The 18,510-nt window shown below is 44.4% G+C and overlaps 1 protein-coding gene across 1 annotated transcript; it reads right to left on the bottom strand.

Annotated features, from left to right (window-relative positions):
- Nucleotides 1–2,796: 2,796 nt before the first annotated feature.
- TBC1D9B (TBC1 domain family, member 9B (with GRAM domain)) lies at nt 2,797–17,797 on the bottom strand (the record flags this gene model as incomplete). Its single annotated transcript, XM_010155597.1, has 19 exons — nt 2,797–3,489; nt 4,344–4,450; nt 4,898–4,945; nt 5,874–5,945; nt 6,099–6,164; nt 6,698–6,938; nt 7,731–7,799; nt 8,635–8,733; nt 9,799–9,928; nt 10,569–10,854; nt 11,379–11,496; nt 12,234–12,448; nt 12,837–12,987; nt 13,580–13,741; nt 13,900–14,112; nt 14,246–14,453; nt 15,095–15,353; nt 16,401–16,629; nt 17,669–17,797. Coding segments are annotated over 19 exons (3,495 nt in total), but the record flags the coding sequence as incomplete, so codon positions are not given.
- Between the last annotated feature and the right edge of the window lie 713 nt (nt 17,798–18,510).

Below are 18,510 nucleotides of genomic sequence, written 5' to 3'. Positions count from 1 at the left end.
AGCCCGGGTCGCTGCCGGGGCGGCGGCGCTGTGCGCTCTCCTGCTGCCAGGAGCAAGGACGCGCCGTCTGCAGCGGCGCCGCCGACCCTGCTCTCTGCACCCACCTGCAGCCGCGCCAGTCCGTGCGCCCAGAACGTACGCGTACAGAATTAAACCCCAAAAAGACCCAAAAAAAAAAACAAAGAAAAAAAAAAAAAAACCAAAGAAAAAAGGGGGAAAAAGAAAGACAGAAAAAGAGAAACTAAAAAAGACAAAGAACAAACTAAGAAAGGACGAAAAAAGACAAACTAGAAAAGACAAAACCTAGAACGGACAAAGAAAAAAGAACAAAGGGGAACAAAAAGGACAAAGAAAAAACCCTAAAAAGACAGAAGAACCCTAAAAAGGTAAAAAACTCTAAAAAAGACAAAAAGAAAACCTAAAAAGACAAAAGAACCCCTAAAACACACACACACACAAAAAGAACAATGGGAAAAAAAAGACCAAAAACCCTGAAAAGGTAAAAAAAAGTCAAAGAGAAAACTTAAAAGTCAAAAATACCCCTAAAAATTACCAAAAAAACACTAAAGACAGAAAACTGAAAAAGGTAAAAAAATAAAAGAGAAAACCTAAAAAGACCAAAAAAAACCCTAAAATGGACAAATAAAAAAGAACAAAGGGAAGAAAAGACAAAGAAAAAACCCTAAAAAGACAAAAAAAACCCTAAAAAGTTAAGAAAAAATAAAAACGACAAAGAGAAAACCTAAAAAGACACACCAACCCAAAACAGACAAAGAAAGAAAGAACAAAGGGAAGACCAAGAGAAAACCTAGTAAGACAAAAAAAACCCTAAACCAGACCAAAACCACCCTAAAAATACAGAAAACCCCTAAAAGAGACAATGAAAAAAAAAGAACTAAGGAAGACCAAGAGAAGAGGAGGGAAAGCCCAGGAGGAAAGGGGAGAAGGCCGGCTCCGGAGGCGGGTGAGCAGCTGCTCTCCCAGATACCCGCCACGGACAAGGCTCTGCTCCCTGAGCTCAGGGAAACGAAGGGCAGCCAAGTAATCCACGGGGTCTGGCTCGTTTATTGAGTACGTGACGGGTAAGACAGACAGTGTAAAATCACATGGTATTATTCGTACTTTTAAAAATGACAATAAATTACTGACCAGTTAGTAAAAGCAGCTTTACCAATGGCTGCTCCCCAGTGACACCGGACGGAGGAGGCAGAGCAACATGTTCCAGCTGTGCACACATAGAGAGAATGTCACGCGGAGGAATTAACACCAAGCAGCGCACCGAGTAGTGTTAAATGGGAACATCCAGCCGTACGTGCCCTTCCCGCCCTCCCCACCCCAAATGCCAGCCCGACGCGGCAGCAAACCCGGCCTACCGCGCAGGGGCGCAACCCCGCCCTCCAGCGCAGGGGCTGCTCTCGCCCAGCCGCCTCTCTCGCTCCGGCCCTACGAGGCAGCTGCCCGTGTGCTGAGATGAGTTTATCTGTAGGGACAGCATTAATTCTCCTTCCTCCGAGCGCAGGCCCTACTACCAGCAGGCTCACTCTTAGTTTCTCCTGGTCTTAATCGATTTAAAAGAGCAGTCACTCAGTCCCCCAGTTATTTTGTCTCTAACTGGAAAGAGATGTAGTCTGTTGAGGTTTCCCGTAAGGGGCTGATGGCAGAGGGCCACACTGCTTGGAATTCTTCTTTAAATGCCCTCTGCAGCCCTTTCTGAGAGCACATCCATCGCCGCTCCGATGGCCAGAACGGACACGCCGGGCAGCCGCAGGTGGCACAACACTCCTGCACACTTTCCTGCCCCAAGCATTTGTGAGGGTTGACTTGATCGTTCTTCGGGGTCCTCCTAAAAACCGGGCTCATCGCTAGGTAGTAAAAATGGAGAATCAGCAAGCAGTGCATGTTTTCTGTACCAAGAGGGGAAGTCCAGCAGACCAGCGTGCCACCGCCCTGTAACACGGGGGCTGATTCACTTGACTTCTAATTTAGGAACTTCTTCCCTCATTATAACCATCACGAGCCCACTGACTGACCCCAGATTACTGCCGCACTGAATCGAGGAGCTTGCGGCTTCCCAGAGCAAGGAAAAACGATGCCTTTCGGAGAAACAGAAAAGCAAATGCTGGAAAACCAGGTTTGTCAGAACAGTGAATGCCGAAGGAGAAAAAAAGGTGGTCATACACCACGAAAATGCCAAATGAGATCTGAAAGACACCTGGAGATCTGAGAAAGGTTTAGAGCGTGGGGTGCTGGGAGCAGTGGGGCCTACGTGCGTTACAGCTGCTGCGTCACGGAACAGCACTGAAGGGCGTACAGCACCGCGGACAGGTCAGGGTCCTACGGCGCTCGGTTACACGGAATCAGCTCGGGGGCTGGCAGCGCAGCCGGAGCCCAACGTGCTTTCAAGCCGGGCTGCCGCTGCTGCGCAAGCTACCCAGGAACCTACGGCAAACACGGGCAGGCAAGGAGCAGTTACTGTCCAAAATAAAACTTCATTAAAACAGAAGATAGCAAAAGGCAGCCATGCATAACTTACGGTGGTCGTTCTATATGTCAGGGGCTATTAGGTTCTAATGGCTCTTGAGAATGGAAATCTAATTCTGTCAGAGTAGCCAAAGAAGCACCTACACCAAACAGTCACTGTCAGAAGCCCCTTACCGACTGGAATCTAGTGTAATTGTGTAGTTACTGGTCTCCGCTTAAACAAAACGCCCCAAACGCAACATACCAAACCATCCTGCCATCTGCCACGCTGCCTCCCTGGTTTGCCTCCCAAAGACTATTCCTGCCTTCTTGAGTTCACCCTGACACGGAAGAAAGTTCATAGTCACTGGATGAACTGAACTGCCTCTCCACCTTCTTCTGATCTTTGATCTTCTGCAGAATGTTGACCTTTTTCTCAAAGTAGTTTACAAGGGCGGTTTCCGTCAGCACGGAAGCTAAGATCTGCTCAAAGGAGATGGACCAGTCAGTATCGATGGTACTACCGTACCTGGCAGCTGAGCTACCACCTTCACAGCCCACCAGGACCGTGTCATCTGCAATGTCTTCACACTGCAGGGAGCCTGTGCTGACCATGGAGTAGGAAGACATGGACATATCATCTTTGGTTTCATCGTCGGATAGCAGCTGTAAAGGAGAGCCTTGTCCTTCCCCTGATCCATCGCCCAGAGTCTGGTTCTCCTGCTGTGTTTTTTCAGGCTGAGCATCTCCACAGGTTTTGCTGTCGTGGTCAGCTGGGGGTTGCTGCTCCACTGCCGAATTCTGACTCTGTTCAGAGGTCGGTGACTCCTCCTCACTTACAGGATCTTGGGTACTGTTTGCTTTGCAGTCCTCAGGCTTCCTCATGGGCCTGTTGGAGAATTTTTTCCCAACTTCTCCAATGCGCAGAAGGAGACTGGCTACAGTGGCAATTGCATGGTACAGCTCTTGCTCCACCGGGTCCTCACTGAACATATTGTAAAGGGTCTTGCATAACTCTATGAACTGTTCCTTTAAAAGACAAAAGACCAAAAAGTCATACTTCAGGCTGAAAAACCTTGACAGTGGCAGATCACAGAATATCTCAGGTTGGAAGGGAGCCATAAGAATCGAGTCCAACTCCCTGCTCCTCGCACTACCTAAAGCACAGCCCATGACTAAGCATCATCCAGATGCCACTTCAGATGAAGCAACAGGCACCATCTCGACTGACTCCTTGTTTTTTTGCCTCACCAACCTTACTGCATGAATTCAGAATAGTCCAGTACAGGCAAAATCATCTCCCTGCCGCAGCAGCTACATCGAGACCCAGCTACCAATTTAACAACGGTGGGTTATTTTCTGACAGATGAACAGAGTACTAACACACATCTGAGAAAACCCAACATTTTACTTCTGTCCTGCCACTCTTTCATGGTCAGCTTCTAAGCGTTTCCAAACTGGTATAAGTAGCACCCATAAAGGAAATCAGAGACAGAAAGGAGCACACCAGTCATCAGACTCTTCTTCCTTTAACCACATTTCTTTGCTCTCCACCGAGCAGCTGTGGCTCGAGGCGACGCACACCCAAAAAAAGCAAGTTCGTGTGACTGGTGGCTTATTTGAAACATGCGGCTCTGGAGGGAAAACGCAGTTCTTAAAGGAAAAATTAGTCTGGGAGGCAGAGAGAATCAAGTACATTTGGCTGGTGGAAACAAAGCTGTTTGTCCACGTCCACTGAGAAATTCAACACAACCGTGTGGAATTAGAGGTTTCTAAAGCTCACCAGACCAGCAGGGCAATCTAGAGCAAAATGGCTGTGCGTAGTGCTGAGTTCCCCACTCCCATCAGCCGTCTAACTGGAAACCTTCCCATTCACTTCTTACCTGGCTCATTTTGGGGAGATCTTTAATGGTTTCTTTCTTGGACTCTTTTTCCTTGGCCCACATTCTTAGGTAGTATCTGTAGTCCTGTGGGCTGGCACCCTTCTCCTCTGCAAGGCAAGATCAGGCCACTACTGTCAGGTGACTAATGGTTTCAGACTTAAAGTCAACCCTGAGCCAGGAAAAATCATGCTGGAAGCAGGTTTTATTGACTGTTCAGGAAAGCACCTGCCAGGAAGGCTGCACTGTTTTCTGCTGGTTATCTGATCCAGCTCAGTAGAGCAAAAATTTTAACACTGCTGCATCTGCTGGACTTCGCATAAATGAACTCCAGAGGTTGACAACTTACCAAACATGACTTACAAATGTTATGATCGTGGTGTGTAAAGGAGTCAGAGCAGTAAGGCCTGAGAGAGATTTACTTCCCAGCTCATATCCCACTTTACCTCTGTCCACACGGGACACTTTGAAAGGTGTCCCTGATACAGCAAAGGACATGAACAGTTCATAATACAAGAGAGACAAGACTAGAGTGTGGTCATTTATGATGAAATTACCTTTTTCTGGACCATTCTCATTTCTCCTTCCTTTATCTTCTTGGGTTTCTAAAAAAAATCATGGAATTATAAAAGAATGATTAATAGCTGATTTTCAACCACATGACACGTGAAGAACGTAAGACAAGTCATACATAAATTAAAATCATACAAGAATATATGTAATAGAAGTTAGATCTCACACTCCCACATCGCGTTTGGAGGAGTGAACAGAACATGATGGGAGTAAGAGGCTGATGGGATGAGCTGGATAAAGAGACACACTAAAAAAGTGGGTTGAAGAGGTGAGGTAGAGGCCTCTCAAAAGAAAGGGTGAAACACAGATGTGAAAGACAGCTGAGCAATGTGATGGCTTAAGGTTGACCAAGGTTGAAACACAGTAGGAAGATTATACCAAAATGTATCTAATTACTTATATTCCTAGTGGGAGTGTCATGAGAGTGGAGCAGCATCAACAACTTCAGAGTATTTAAAATAGCACACTGGTGCTGGCAGATGGTATCAGCATTATAGCCATGCTCAATGCATGCACATAATCCATGGACTGACCTTGAGACTCACAGTGCAGGCAGAAATCCAGCTCTGAGACAAAAGGAGATACTTGAGCAGCAGAAAAAGGAGTTGAGGGTACAATATCCCAGATAAAACAGAAGAAAAGGCCAGACATAGACAGACACAGAGAAGGAAACAAAAACAAGAAGAGAGACAATGAGACTTGCATGAAAAACCTAAATTGTGGTGGGAGACAGGGCTGCTAACTGCGCTTCAGAGGGCTCCTGCATGAAATGCCACTGAGCAGTTTCAGCTCCAAACTTCTTTCCCATCATGCAACAAAGACAGTGAACTCAGACACTGGCAATCATGACATACTGCCACCACGAGACCATGCCTTGCAAAAAATCACTATTCATAGCACATGGATTTGGGCTGCAACTCCTGCCTAAACTGAGAGGTAAAGGCAGCAATGTTGTTTTACCTTCTGTTGTAACATCCTCGGTGAAGTAACTCGTGGCCTCCAAAGCCGACTCGGTTTCCTCTGGATTCAGAGCTGTATTGACAGAGAAGGAAACGTTAAGATCTCTAAGCTAACTGAAGAGCAGTATCCCCACTTCATTATCAAAAATCATGAGGCATCCCTTTTGAACCGCGTGTCAGAACAGAGCGTGCTCAAGAGCAGCAATATAGGAAAGCAACTGCTCACCGGGAGGCAGATGCAGTTTGTAAAGTACTTTGAGTTTTTCAGTGAGGTCACCATGGTACATCCCACCTGCGAAGTGAAAAAATAAAAAGTTAAGAAAAATAGCACTTTGGCTAAAGAATCACCCTCTGCTCACAGGCTCAAAACAGCATGAGTTGGCTCACAATGAGGAAACACTAACTGCACAGACCCCTGTGAGGAAGCCGTAAAGGAATCTTGCTGGTTTGCCACCTATCGTTTCCCAAAACAGGAGACCGTGTAGCAACAAAAAGGCACCTTTTATTCAGCCTGAGGCTTCCTGTAAGGCTGTCACCCTCCTCTCACGATTGTGTAAACATTGCTAACTCCTTCTAGTTTTATACTTAGAAAAGGACAAAAGCATTTTTTGCGTAAAGGAATCTTGCTGGTTTGCCACCTATCATTTCCCAAAAAAGGAGACCGTGTAGCAACAAAAAGGCACCTTTTATTCAGCCTGAGGCTTCCTGTAAGGCTGTCACCCTCCTCTCACGATAGTGTAAACATCGCTATCTCCTAGTTTTACACTTCAAGAAGGACAGAAACATTTTTTGCAGTATTTCATCATCTCCAAAACCACCACTTACTCATCCCGGTCACAAACTCCTTGAAGTTAATGAGAGAATCCCTGTTCTCATCCAGAAGCCGGAACAAGCGCCCTGCCAGCACAGGCGTGTGCGCGCCGCAGGACCAGGGGGTCAAACTGATGAACAGGTCTTTGAACTGCTCCACGTCTATGCGATACTGCTCCAGGTAGGGTAAACTCTGATCCCGACGGGCAGCTGCAGCACGGTTATTCCCCCAGTAACAGCTCATCAGATACTTGGCCTTTGGAGGGAAAGGAATGGTAGGTCAGAGTATGCTGCACTACAACAATCCACAGGAATGGAGGCCTTGTTACAGCTCAAGAACAGCACTCGGTAAGCAGAGCAGAGGCTTTCAGCACACGCTGTTTATCTTCCCCATTATTCCCAGTGTTACTTCACTACAAAATAATAGGAAATGAAGGAAGAGACAGCGATTTCACAAAAAGCACGAAGAACAATTTTAAGAGAAAAATCAAAAAAATATGATTTCAGGTTTGAACGAAGTGACACTCAGGCTTTACTGCAAAGGGAACGTGCAGGTTTTAGACCTAAGCCTTGTCTTTCTGAGTCTACAGCACCGTGCAACTGCGTTTGCAGGGACCTTGGTAAATGCAGTTGGGTATTATCACTCTCAAAAATACGTATGTGGACAAACAGAGGCAAAGCACTTAGTTAATTCTGTCACAATTGCAGAGCAAGTCAACGGCAAACTTCAGAATACAAATCAAGGTACAGCCAATCCTTGCTCCCTGTTCTAAGTGACACTCCTTTCCACTGACCCTACAATCTGTTTCTGAGCAAGTATCATTCAAATACTGCCAACGTGTTGTGGCCATCTTTGGGGTAAAAATCGACTGGATGGTAACAAGCCAGTCTCAGTGGCACCATGTATAACCATGTACAGCAGAACGCAGCATCTGTTGCAGACAGGTTGGAGTAAGAATCAAAGCAAATTCATTCCTTCCCTTTCAGCTTACTTTGCTATTTGTTCTCTGCGGGTCAGAACACGTTCTTCCTCACTCGAGCTTCTTACCTTGAACACTACGTACAGCTCTTCCAATTCTTCAATCGAGAAACCAATGTCACTAGACACAGCTCGGACCTATAGTTTGGGAGAAAAGAGAGTGGACAATTTATTTCAAATCTATAAAAATGAAATATGACTGAAAAATCTGTGTAACACAGATGAGAACAAGCACAAGGAGATATGACACAGGATGGGAAGGAAAAACATAACCATTCCAATATCTCCCATTGCTAGGGATTACAGGTCAGGGAGACAGTTTCTGCTCAAGCAGAAACTGCTGACATTTTGAGCAGCTAGAAAAAATTACTGCGCTCATTTCCTGTTTGTGCTGACCCGATTCTGAAAGAATGTATTGCCCCTCCCTCTTGTTTTTATCTTCAGTTGTTTCACTCAAGATGTGCTGAAGAACAGCAGTGAAAGAAATACGCGGATGAGGTTATCCACCTAGGACACGGGAGATAATTGCAATAGATGTTGGAACTTCCCTTTGGCCATGAACACTCCTGTAGAATTCCCTAATGTGCTAGCATACGCTCTAAATGGCAGGAAAGTAATTATCAGCTAGCTAGTTTTTTTCAAAGATCCCAGGGAAGCAGTAAACCACATAGCACTAGGCTGTGGAGACTACTACAAGCCCTACAAGTGGTTTTCATCTCCCTCCATGCCAAATATCTCACTCGATCATGCCCTAGCACTTCAATCCATCTTATTAGATTAACTAGAACCATGTGAAGAAGAAAACTGAAAATCCATTATTCCAGACAGTAAATTTTTTTTTTCCTCATAAACTGCAATTCTTTAAGTCACTTAAAACTGGGCCTGCTACAGGGCAAACTTTCTAGATGCTTACTGCAAAGCACATTACATGAATATGTCATTTGGTAGCTCGTTCAGTCTGGGATTCACATACCACACTCTTCTTGGCTGTATCCTCCAGGGACTGGATCACTTTCAGCCTTTGTTTAAAACGCATTTGTTCAATATCATCTGCCTTCAGATTGCTAAATTTCTACAAGAAAGGAAGCAGAAGAGGTCAACATCCTCTCCTAAAGAAAGACCCACCTCTGTTCAATTACAAGTTCTTTAACAAGTGTACTATCCCCTCAGAGATGATCTACAATCCGTAGAAGCCTTTTACACCAGCAGCAAGAAGATGAGAAAAAACTTGAGCTCTATTCCCTGTTCACCCCTGTCCTGCAAGAGAAATCATTCAGAATTTATGAGAAATCCAACATCAGAGGTTTCTAAAGAACAGCCGAAAACGCCTCTGCCAGGACTGACAGAAATACACATCCTGCACTGTGGCAGAGATAAGAGAATAGACAGGTTGTCATTCCTTGCAGCCCTGGTTTTCCTTAGGACCCATATGGGATTCAGCTGGAAACGCCAAGGGTACGGGCTTTTCTACTGACGAGGCCTGACAAGTCAGATCAATTTGGTGACATTCTTTTAAAAAAGAAACCAAGAACAGAGATGGTAGATTTGAAGAAACAAACAAAATGCCTAGATAAATGACAGCTGCCTGACTGTAAGCAGCTGGAAGGGGACAGGATGAAGAGGAGATAAAGAGGGAAATGAATCCACATTTCCCACAGCGTAGCAGAGAAGAACTGTCAAACACCAGATCTCTTGCCTGTGTTCCTTCCATCATTCAGATACAAACTTCTTATGAGGTTGTTCTCAGGATGAATAACGAGGTACACCTCCCTCAGTGCAGAGGTATTTCAATAGCATTGGCACCTTTCTTTGGCCACCTTCCTATTACTATCATGTGGATCCCAAAACAGGATTCCTGTGCTCGTGAACTGGGATGCTTCCATGTTTCTGCAGATTTCCTCACAACTTTTACCATGAATTTGCCATCCCAACTCCTTGCCACTGACAATCCTCACATATAAGTAAAAATAGAGGCTTTTTTAGCAAAGCAGAAGCAATCTCTGCTCTGTAATTTTTACTTATTTGCAGTCTTGAGCACCTCGAGCTATGAACACTATTCAGTTCTGGCTGCACAAAGTACAAAACTGGAGGTTAGCAGAGAAAAATCTCTTGGGCAAAAACGAAGCCAGAACCTTACCTCATAGGATGTTTTGATGAGCTCAAAGATGTCGATTTCAAGTGGCGGGTCATCTCCACTCGTCAATAAGGCGTGCAAGTGGGGAATAGGGGGAGAGACGCTCTGTCTGTTAACAACATTGTCCAAGTATCTGTGGGGAAAAAACAGAACAAGTGCAAGACTCCACGATTAGTGTCCAGGAAAAGAAGCAATATCCTAAACATATAATTACAAACTTCTTTCTATCATTAAACATGTAGGAAACTTTAATTTTTCCCAGTCAATCTGTGACACTACCCTCAGTGTATCTGGAGTAAAGTTGATTTTCACCCTATTTTTGGCCTATCTACTCTTTTTTAAGTGGGCTTCTAGTAGCAAGCTGAAGATCTTGCTGCACATAGAAGAGATTCCCATTTCCAACAAGAAAATCTTACATTTACTATACTTGGGGGATATCTGCCTGATAAAGTTTTATGTTTCTAGAAGGCAATTCCTGCCAGGATCTGTTCTTTACAGTAGATCAGAATTCTTCTGCGAATTTCGAATAAACCATCCCCCAGAGTTCAAACTGAGAGGCGGGAATGAATTATGATGCGAAGCAAACAATTCCAGAAATATGAGATTTCTCCATACTTGAGTCCAAAATTTATTTCAGCTGTTGCAGAAAGCAATAGCAAACCTCTCTGCAGCTCAAGTTTCATCCCAGAGCGTTAGTGGAATTAGGCAGAAAGAGATGATGACGAGAAGGGTACTGTTACTATTCAGTTATAAATAAGAACAACGAATGGTACCTGCCCAGAATAGTCATGGCTTCACCTTCATCACAGCACTGTAACAACTTCTCCATGTTGGCATCAAGTATGGCCAACGACACCTGCAGGATAAACTTGATTCCCTCATAGAAAAAACAGTCGACTATGACCACGGCACTCTCAAAGGGCATGACACTGAGAAAGAGAGTGAGAAACCAGGAAAGGGATATGGTAGAAATCACTCCCAGGTCCTGCATCTTTTCTGACAGCTGTGGAAGATATTCTCGTGTAAGTTCTTCAAAGATACCTTGGTCCACCAATGCACCTGGGAAGACAAACAGAAACAATGGTAGAACTCAAATTGATGGTTTCACTATACTCAAGCTAATAAATTATTAAACAAAACAGTGTGAGTTCACTTTAATTTCATATAAGCCTGTAACTATGTTCTTTTACACAGACCAAAATTATAAGCCCATAAAGTGGTGCTTTCATTAACCTTTCCTGGAAGCCTATTCCAAAGATCTAACACATCATTCAGATGGGTAAAAAACAAGCCAATAATTTTTTTCTAGATATGCTTCCTCACTGCTAATGATCCCTTCTGCTACCAATTTTTAGTGACTTCATGTTTCTTGCCACTACAAGGTAGAACTACTACCTTGGCAGCCTGTAGTGTCTCTTCCTACGTCTCCATCACACACCTGCAACTTTAAAGGAAACAGGGTTGTGCTTCATCTTCTTTAAAACCCATCACATTTAATTCATTCTCAACAACAAAATGTCCCTGAGAGATTCTGGTGGAACTGCAGCTGAAAATCCAGGCTCCTGCATGGATCTGACACTCACCTACTACTCTTGTGTTGTAGTAATCTGGTAACATCCGCTCACATAAAGCCACGAGGAGCCAGAAAGCCTCTTCCTCGTTGCAGTACAGCAACAGTACTGATGTAACAATGTTCATGGCCTACAAGCCGATGGAGTTAATATGCAGATATAGGAGAAAAACCGAAGACATTGATGAAAGCTCTGTCATTACAGACCTGCTAAACTTAAAAATCATGAATATAGCAAAACTGTCACTAAGATTCACATCTATTTTCAGCTTTTACTGGTATCTGTGTCAACAGATCGCCTTGAGCCAATTTACCTTCCTGTTTCAGTTCCTCTGTTTGTGAGGCAGCAAGTAATACAACTGCTTTTTGTCACGAACTTTTGTTAATCAATGTGACCAAGTATAATTTGAAAAGTTTTCACATAATAAGCTTTGGTCGTAACAGAACAACACGAGAACCTCTAATTCCACAGCAATACACACAATGAATCTGAATTTCCACTGAGTTGTTTCACAAACCAGCAACTGGCTTCGTTTTCATATACTGTCCATGCGCATCATCGCCTCTTAGATTTAATTGCTCTTTTTAATGAAACCAGAAGATATTTTTGCTCAACTAGGGAAAGCTCTAGCAGAAAAGCTAGTAAAAGACCGTCATTATACTTAACAGAAATGTGCAACGTCTATTTAAATGCTGTGTCCAAAGGATCGCTAAGAGATCTTGCAACATCACCACTTCCTTCCTACCCTCACACCACCGCGTGGACAGCCTGAAGGAGAAGTTTGACACTGAACAGAAAACTACAGAAAAAGTCCAAGTCAAACAGGGTCAGCATGTTGGCCTAACAAGTCTGAGACTTCTTTCTTACCTGACAGTACCCAATTGTTGGATTTCTGAATGCATAAGCTGTTAAGACTCTCCGGAGGGCAGCAATTCCCAACTCATTCTGGAAGGCAGGATGTTCTGGCATAGAACGGTGCAGATCTCTCTCAATTTCCTCTGTGGCAAGATTGTACTTTCCCATTGATTTTTCCACAAGATCTGCATAGTAACCAGGATGAGTCACCATCTCATTCCAAGCCCCTGTAAGGACAGACAAATACGGCTTCACCTCTTGAGCTTTAGAATACAGATTTTATGCCCACAGTGTCAGAGAAGAGCCAGCCAGGATGCACTACATGCACTCAGCAACTATAAATGGGCATGAAAGTACAGTAACAAACTCACTGTCAAATCACCATGTTAGAGGCTAGGTCCCAACACCGAAACGCAAAGGAGGCCAAAGAGCTACTGTGCTCATGTAGTCACCTCAGGAATGCGATTACTGCATTTTTGGCAAAACCATCGTGAATTACCTTTCAGGTGGAGTTAACTTGTGATTAATTTCTTCTGCAATGAGCTACCTTTTCCTCTGAGATGTGCAGAAAGCTTATTCCTGCTAGCTGACAAAGTATCCAGCACAACCTCCTACCTGAGAAAAGCAGCCACAGCTCCCCACGAAGATTCTCTGGGATTCCTTTCTGCACCAGCTCCCTGGTCTTGCCAGTGCGATACATGCACATTCCTCGCCCGTATTCAAAGAAATGAATGTTCCACGACTCTTCCTTCATCTTCTCCTTTGCCTTCACAGGAACAAATATGACCGTTTTAGGAGATGAATGCATTTTCATGTCTGTAGGACAGGTGATTTCTGGGTAGACTCAGGCCTACACTTCACAAGAGAAATGCATTATGACATTGAAAGCCTTTCTTCTGCCTGCTGAATAAATGGATGTATGCTAACATACACTATTCTGAATCAGTTCTGACCTTGCTTCAAGTCTTTACAGTGCTAACGTGGGCTGTGCAATGCCATTACACCTTGCAAATCTCTACGTAAATGCAAGCAGAACCGTGGTGTAAGATGATTAACTGGCAAGCAGAGACACCAGTTCTCTGCTTTCCTGATCTGAAGAGAAGTAGCTCTTCACAGACATGAATTTGCATCCCAGAAGCACAGCAACACTAATTTCTCAGCCTCTACTCAGGTATCTCAGCCCTGATAAAATAAGATTACGGTCAGGTTACACCTATGCAGCACTATCGTTGTGACAGACACAGCAGTGATACTGGACTAACCAGGGGTAAAATGCATTTTCAGAGCCTCAGAGCAGGGCAGGAAATCTGCAATCCACTGCAAACTATTTAATTGTTTTAAGTTAAAATGCTATTTACCCCTTTGGGTCCCAAGAGCTCCTCGGAATGTCTTCTGAAGAGTTTGAGTAGTCCCTGTGAGGCTGTTGGCACTTCCCCGGCACAGAAGTTGACAGGTCGATTGCTGAGAGCAGACGTGGGGCTGCCTGCAAGCGGGCTGCTGGAAGGCAACTCCGGAACCTCCTGAACAACAGAACATAACGCACCTGAGCTCAGGCAGCCTCCCTCCTCTGCTAAGTGTCTCACAGAGACATCGTGTGCTGGTAACGAGCACTCTCAGCACACTGGATGGAGCACTACTCTGAAAAGTTGGCAAACACTCCCAGCTATTTCCTTAGTACCTCGCAACCGGGATCAGCCAAGTTCCACTTCCATTCCCTGTCGCTGCCGCACGGCTTCTTGGATGGCGTTCTCTGCAAGAAGTCAGAGATTCTCTGTACCAAGAAATCTCGGTCTTTCAGGTTGGCAAAGAAGAAGGTCATTTTACTTTTAGTGCTGATGGACAGAGGGCTGGGCAAGACACTGGAACTATCTGCTTTCTCAACTATTGTCACCTAGAAGACAAAGACAAGGGCCATTTGGATCTAGCAGATTTCTCCATGATCTACTAAGCACCACACAGAAGCCAGAAGCACACAGAAGACAAGAAAGGCCCGTAGTCTTAATATACAGCTAAGAAATCCCCACCTCCCGGAGAGGAATGATGAGATGACAGGCCTCCCCTGCTTTGCTGGCAAAACAGATGTAATTGTTGGAAACAAACATCTGGCCAGGAATATGCATCTTGTTGAACGGTGTCCACAAGGTACAGTCTGTATGTCCATCCAGGCATTCATCCTTGGGCAAGCGGAAAGTGGCACGGTAGCACTCGTTTTTGGCTCGAGCATCCAGGTCTCTGGAGAAAAGTAAAGAGTAGTCCCCAGAGGTTTTTTCTCTCTGAAAAACCCACTAAAACACCAATGTTAAGTGTTCACTCCAATCACAAGCTTCATACTCTGCTGTGTATTCTTAGTATTCCTTTCTCTAACTGAGATGCCACCCCTTATCTGACTCCTCTTTCAGCCTTCAGACATGCTTCACTGACAAGGCATGTCCTGCAATACAAGACAAAATGTGCAAGTGCATCCCTGAAACTTAAATATTACATCAGATTCTGAAACTGCAGAGAACAGTCCCCAGCGGGAGGATTTATTACAATACACATGTACATTACTTTTTATAAATCTTCAACTTTAGACAAAGGGGCTGATGTAATTTTCTTCTTCCACTTTTTTTTTAAACAGCATTTTCAACAGTTTCTAGCTAACAATTCCTTTTGACAGTGCCTAGTCATGCATGAGAAAGACACGAGGGTGTGTGTGAATTCAGTACCAATTTGGGATGGAATAAAAAAGAACTGGCAGAAGGCTAATGGCTGAACTGAGCAATGCAGCCCCGAGAGCGAGAAAAGCCCAGTGGCAGCTGGGAGCTACACAGTAATGCAGATTGGCTATTACCTGTGATCTGTCTTCGCTTCTCACTGCTGGAAACACATACCTTTTTAATGCAGAGATGTTCTTCAGAGGCTTCCTGGGCTTCGGGAGGGACCTGTCCTGTAGGAAGCTCTCGTTATCCAACAGCTGCCGCATAGCAATGTTCGCCAACTGCTCCATCAGTTTGAATGTCTCGTTGATGTTGAGAAACATGGAAAAATAAAGTTCACTGTCCCTTGTGCTCACCTTAATGCACTCAGGGAACAGCAGCGTAGCATTTTTTTCTAGCTGGGTTACATCCACCCACTGGATCACCAGTGTCACTGGAAAAAAAGGTTTAAAAACCCTATTATTACAATTTGAGGAAAAAAACAATTAAACAGAAATTAAACTCAAGCAGCAAGTATGCTCTTAATGCAGCAGCATTTTACCCCTCTTACACATGGACAATTCTTTTCTTCATACTTTCACTGGGTTCTCCAAAAATACTTGGAAATAATCTTTGGGATCAACTAGACTAGAAATAATGCAGTTCCAAAAGGTCTATCTCCCATCCAGTAAACGCTTTCAGCTACGACTACTCAAGTTTTCATTCTTTCTTTCCAGCAAATTAGCTGTGGACTCAGGAGTTCAAGCTTTGTAAATACTGGGTCCTGGCGGTGGTTCCACATAAAACTCACCAAGGTAAAAACACTGCTTGGTTCTCTAATCCAGCTGACGTGTAACTGCAGGTGTACTGGTACAACTTGAGAAAGGTTTCGAAAAATCACTCAGGCATTCAGTCTAAACATCACTGAAGTGCCTGAGAGTGCAAGGACTGACCTATGTGTGGTGCTAGAGCTCAAAGGCTTCCCAAAAGGAAAAAAACTGTCAGCTTAACAAAGGTTCACACAAAAGATCAGCTGCGTTAAAAAGATCACAGAAAACAGCAAAAAAACAACTAGCAGGAAGGAATCATAGAATCACAGAATAGTTTGGGTTGGAAGGGACCTTAAAGATCATCTAGTTCCAACCCCCCTGCCATGGGCAGGGACACCTTCCACTAGACCAGGTTGCTCCAAGCCTCATCCAGCCTGGCCTTGGACACTTCCAGGGATGGGGCATCCACAGCTTCTCTGGGCAACCTGTCCCAGTGCCTCCCCACCCTCTCCGGGAAGAACTTCTTCCTGATGTCCAATCTAAACCTCCCCACTTTCAATTTAACCCCGTTACCCCTTGTCCTGTCACTCCCTGCCCTTGTAAAAGTCCCTCCCCGCTTCCTTGTAGCCCCTTCAGGCACTGGAAGGTGCTATAAGGTCTCCCCGGAGCCTTCTCTTCTCCAGGCTGAACAAGCCCAACTCTCTCAGCCTTAAAGGAAGATTGTAACTCACCCTCTTTGCCCAGCAGGAAGGAGTAGAAACAGAGGTGATTGACGGTGAGGTAGAGCCAACCTTGCCTGGGTACACGCCCCTTCCAATAGCTGCAGGAATAGTAATTGACCAACTTCTCCACCTCGGGCATCCCAAACTGCTTCCGCATCTTCAGTTCAGCCTCTTTGAATTTACCTGGATCCTCTTCGCTCTGGGGCTGCTCATTCTTGTTTTCTTCAGCAATAATTCCCTGAAAGGACATGGGAGGAGAGGGAGAAGAAATGGAAGGAAACATGCCTGCTGACAGACATAATATACAGCAAAAGGTCACAGCGGCAATCCGGAAGACAGAAAGAAGAAACATGACCCAGCAGTTATCATTTCTCCTGTCACATTAGAGAAATGGTAAAGACATGGAGAAAGAGCAGTCAGATAGCCTGGGAGCCTATGATCTGGGATCTACTCCTGAACGCATGCAGCGAGCACTCATGTTTAACGTCTGACTGAGTTTCTCACGGCTGGCCTGGCAACACTTTGAACGCCGTACAGAACTGAAGTCTGTTTTCATTTGCAAACATGCTTCTTCAACGGGAAGATCACCTGCCAGGAAGGGCAGAACTGCACAGTCTGTCAGATCCTGACTGTCCAGAGGAGAAAACAAGTGACCACAACCTCTCTCACACGCAGAGAAAACTCAAAGAATCTGACTGGAGTACTGGAAAAGACTCAAAATGCTGCTGTTCAACGAAAACCTGTATTCCTAAGTTTCTACTCTGGAGGATTTGTGGGCTGGGAATCTGAAGTGTGTTAACTGCACAACAAGCAGAGACACCTGTCTGACTCAGAAGTCAGTGGCAGCTGGGGAGCAGTTCCTTTACAATCCAGATGCCTTTCAGACCATCACGGCAGCGCCAGTACATTGCTTGCAAACTAGCATGCTCTCTCCCCTATCTGTTGTTAGATGAACCCTCGTTAAACATTCTCTCTGCATCAAAGGTATAATTGATAAGGATTTTAAAGAGGTGTTAATTAGTAGCTGCTCCTTGAGAGCTACTGCTCATAACCTTTTCCGCCCCATATGCGTTTGTCCAGTGTACTGACTGTAACGTGATGTTGGTAATACTGTACATATTCCGTGACAATTTCAAACGTATATACGTCTGAAAAGGCAGCAAAGTTCTGCAGTGGAGCACTTGCTCCCTCCCTCCCGAGGATAAAATAATTCTTAAAACCATCTCCCCATTCTCTCTTGGGATCTGTAGACCCTTCAGGGAAAACATGTTGCTTACATGTATCTTGCCCTTGACGAAGGTGGTGATATCTTCTTCATTATCAAAGATGGACAGAGTCTGCAGTAAGTTATTCTCCAGCCATTCCCAATGCTTTGTGATCTCTTTACGCGATGATCCTAATTGAAGGGGCGAAAGATAATGGGAAGAGAAAAGAAAAAGGAAATCAGAACAAGGTCTTTTTTCCTCCAAGTTCACAGCAGGAAATTAATAATTTCCAAACAGTGCCCAGGACAAATCAAACACACCAAGTGTATACACGTCAAGGATATTTCATGTACTCCAACATTACGTTTCCAGTGAAACGTCTCCACTGCCACTGAGGATAATCAGCACCCTACCAACCGATCATCCTATTTGCCAGTGCACACCAAACACAGCAGTTTTTCCCAGACAAAAAGTATTCTTATGTTCCAGACAAGAAGTACCCTTTTAATTCCTGGTATTCTAGAATAAAAATAATGACATTTCAAAAGAACCCTGGAATTTCAGAACGACAGAACTTTTTACATCCATTCTTCCATGGGCAGTGGTCAGCTGAGAGCATACAATTCCAAACCAAAAAGCAACTACAATATTCACGTCAGAACGCTCTTTGCTTTCTTAAATAAAAACATCTCGTCAAATTTTGCACTTTGCAATCCAAGTTAGCTGCCTTGAACCCAACGGCTCACAAAGGATAAGCCTCAGTGTGTAACCAATTTAAAGAACTCTCGTATAGAAAGCTGCCTTCGTTAGTTGCCATTAGTTATTTCAAAGATTTGGATACTGAAAGATTTCTTCCTCTCTATCAATAGCTATCACCATATTCTCTTGAAGACAGAAAAAAATGCAGAAGAAAT

This window comes from Eurypyga helias, unplaced genomic scaffold, assembly GCF_000690775.1.
Source record: "Eurypyga helias isolate BGI_N326 unplaced genomic scaffold, ASM69077v1 scaffold4887, whole genome shotgun sequence".
NCBI classification, from domain to species: domain Eukaryota; kingdom Metazoa; phylum Chordata; class Aves; order Eurypygiformes; family Eurypygidae; genus Eurypyga; species Eurypyga helias.
This window is presented reverse-complemented; position numbering and strand designations above follow the sequence as displayed.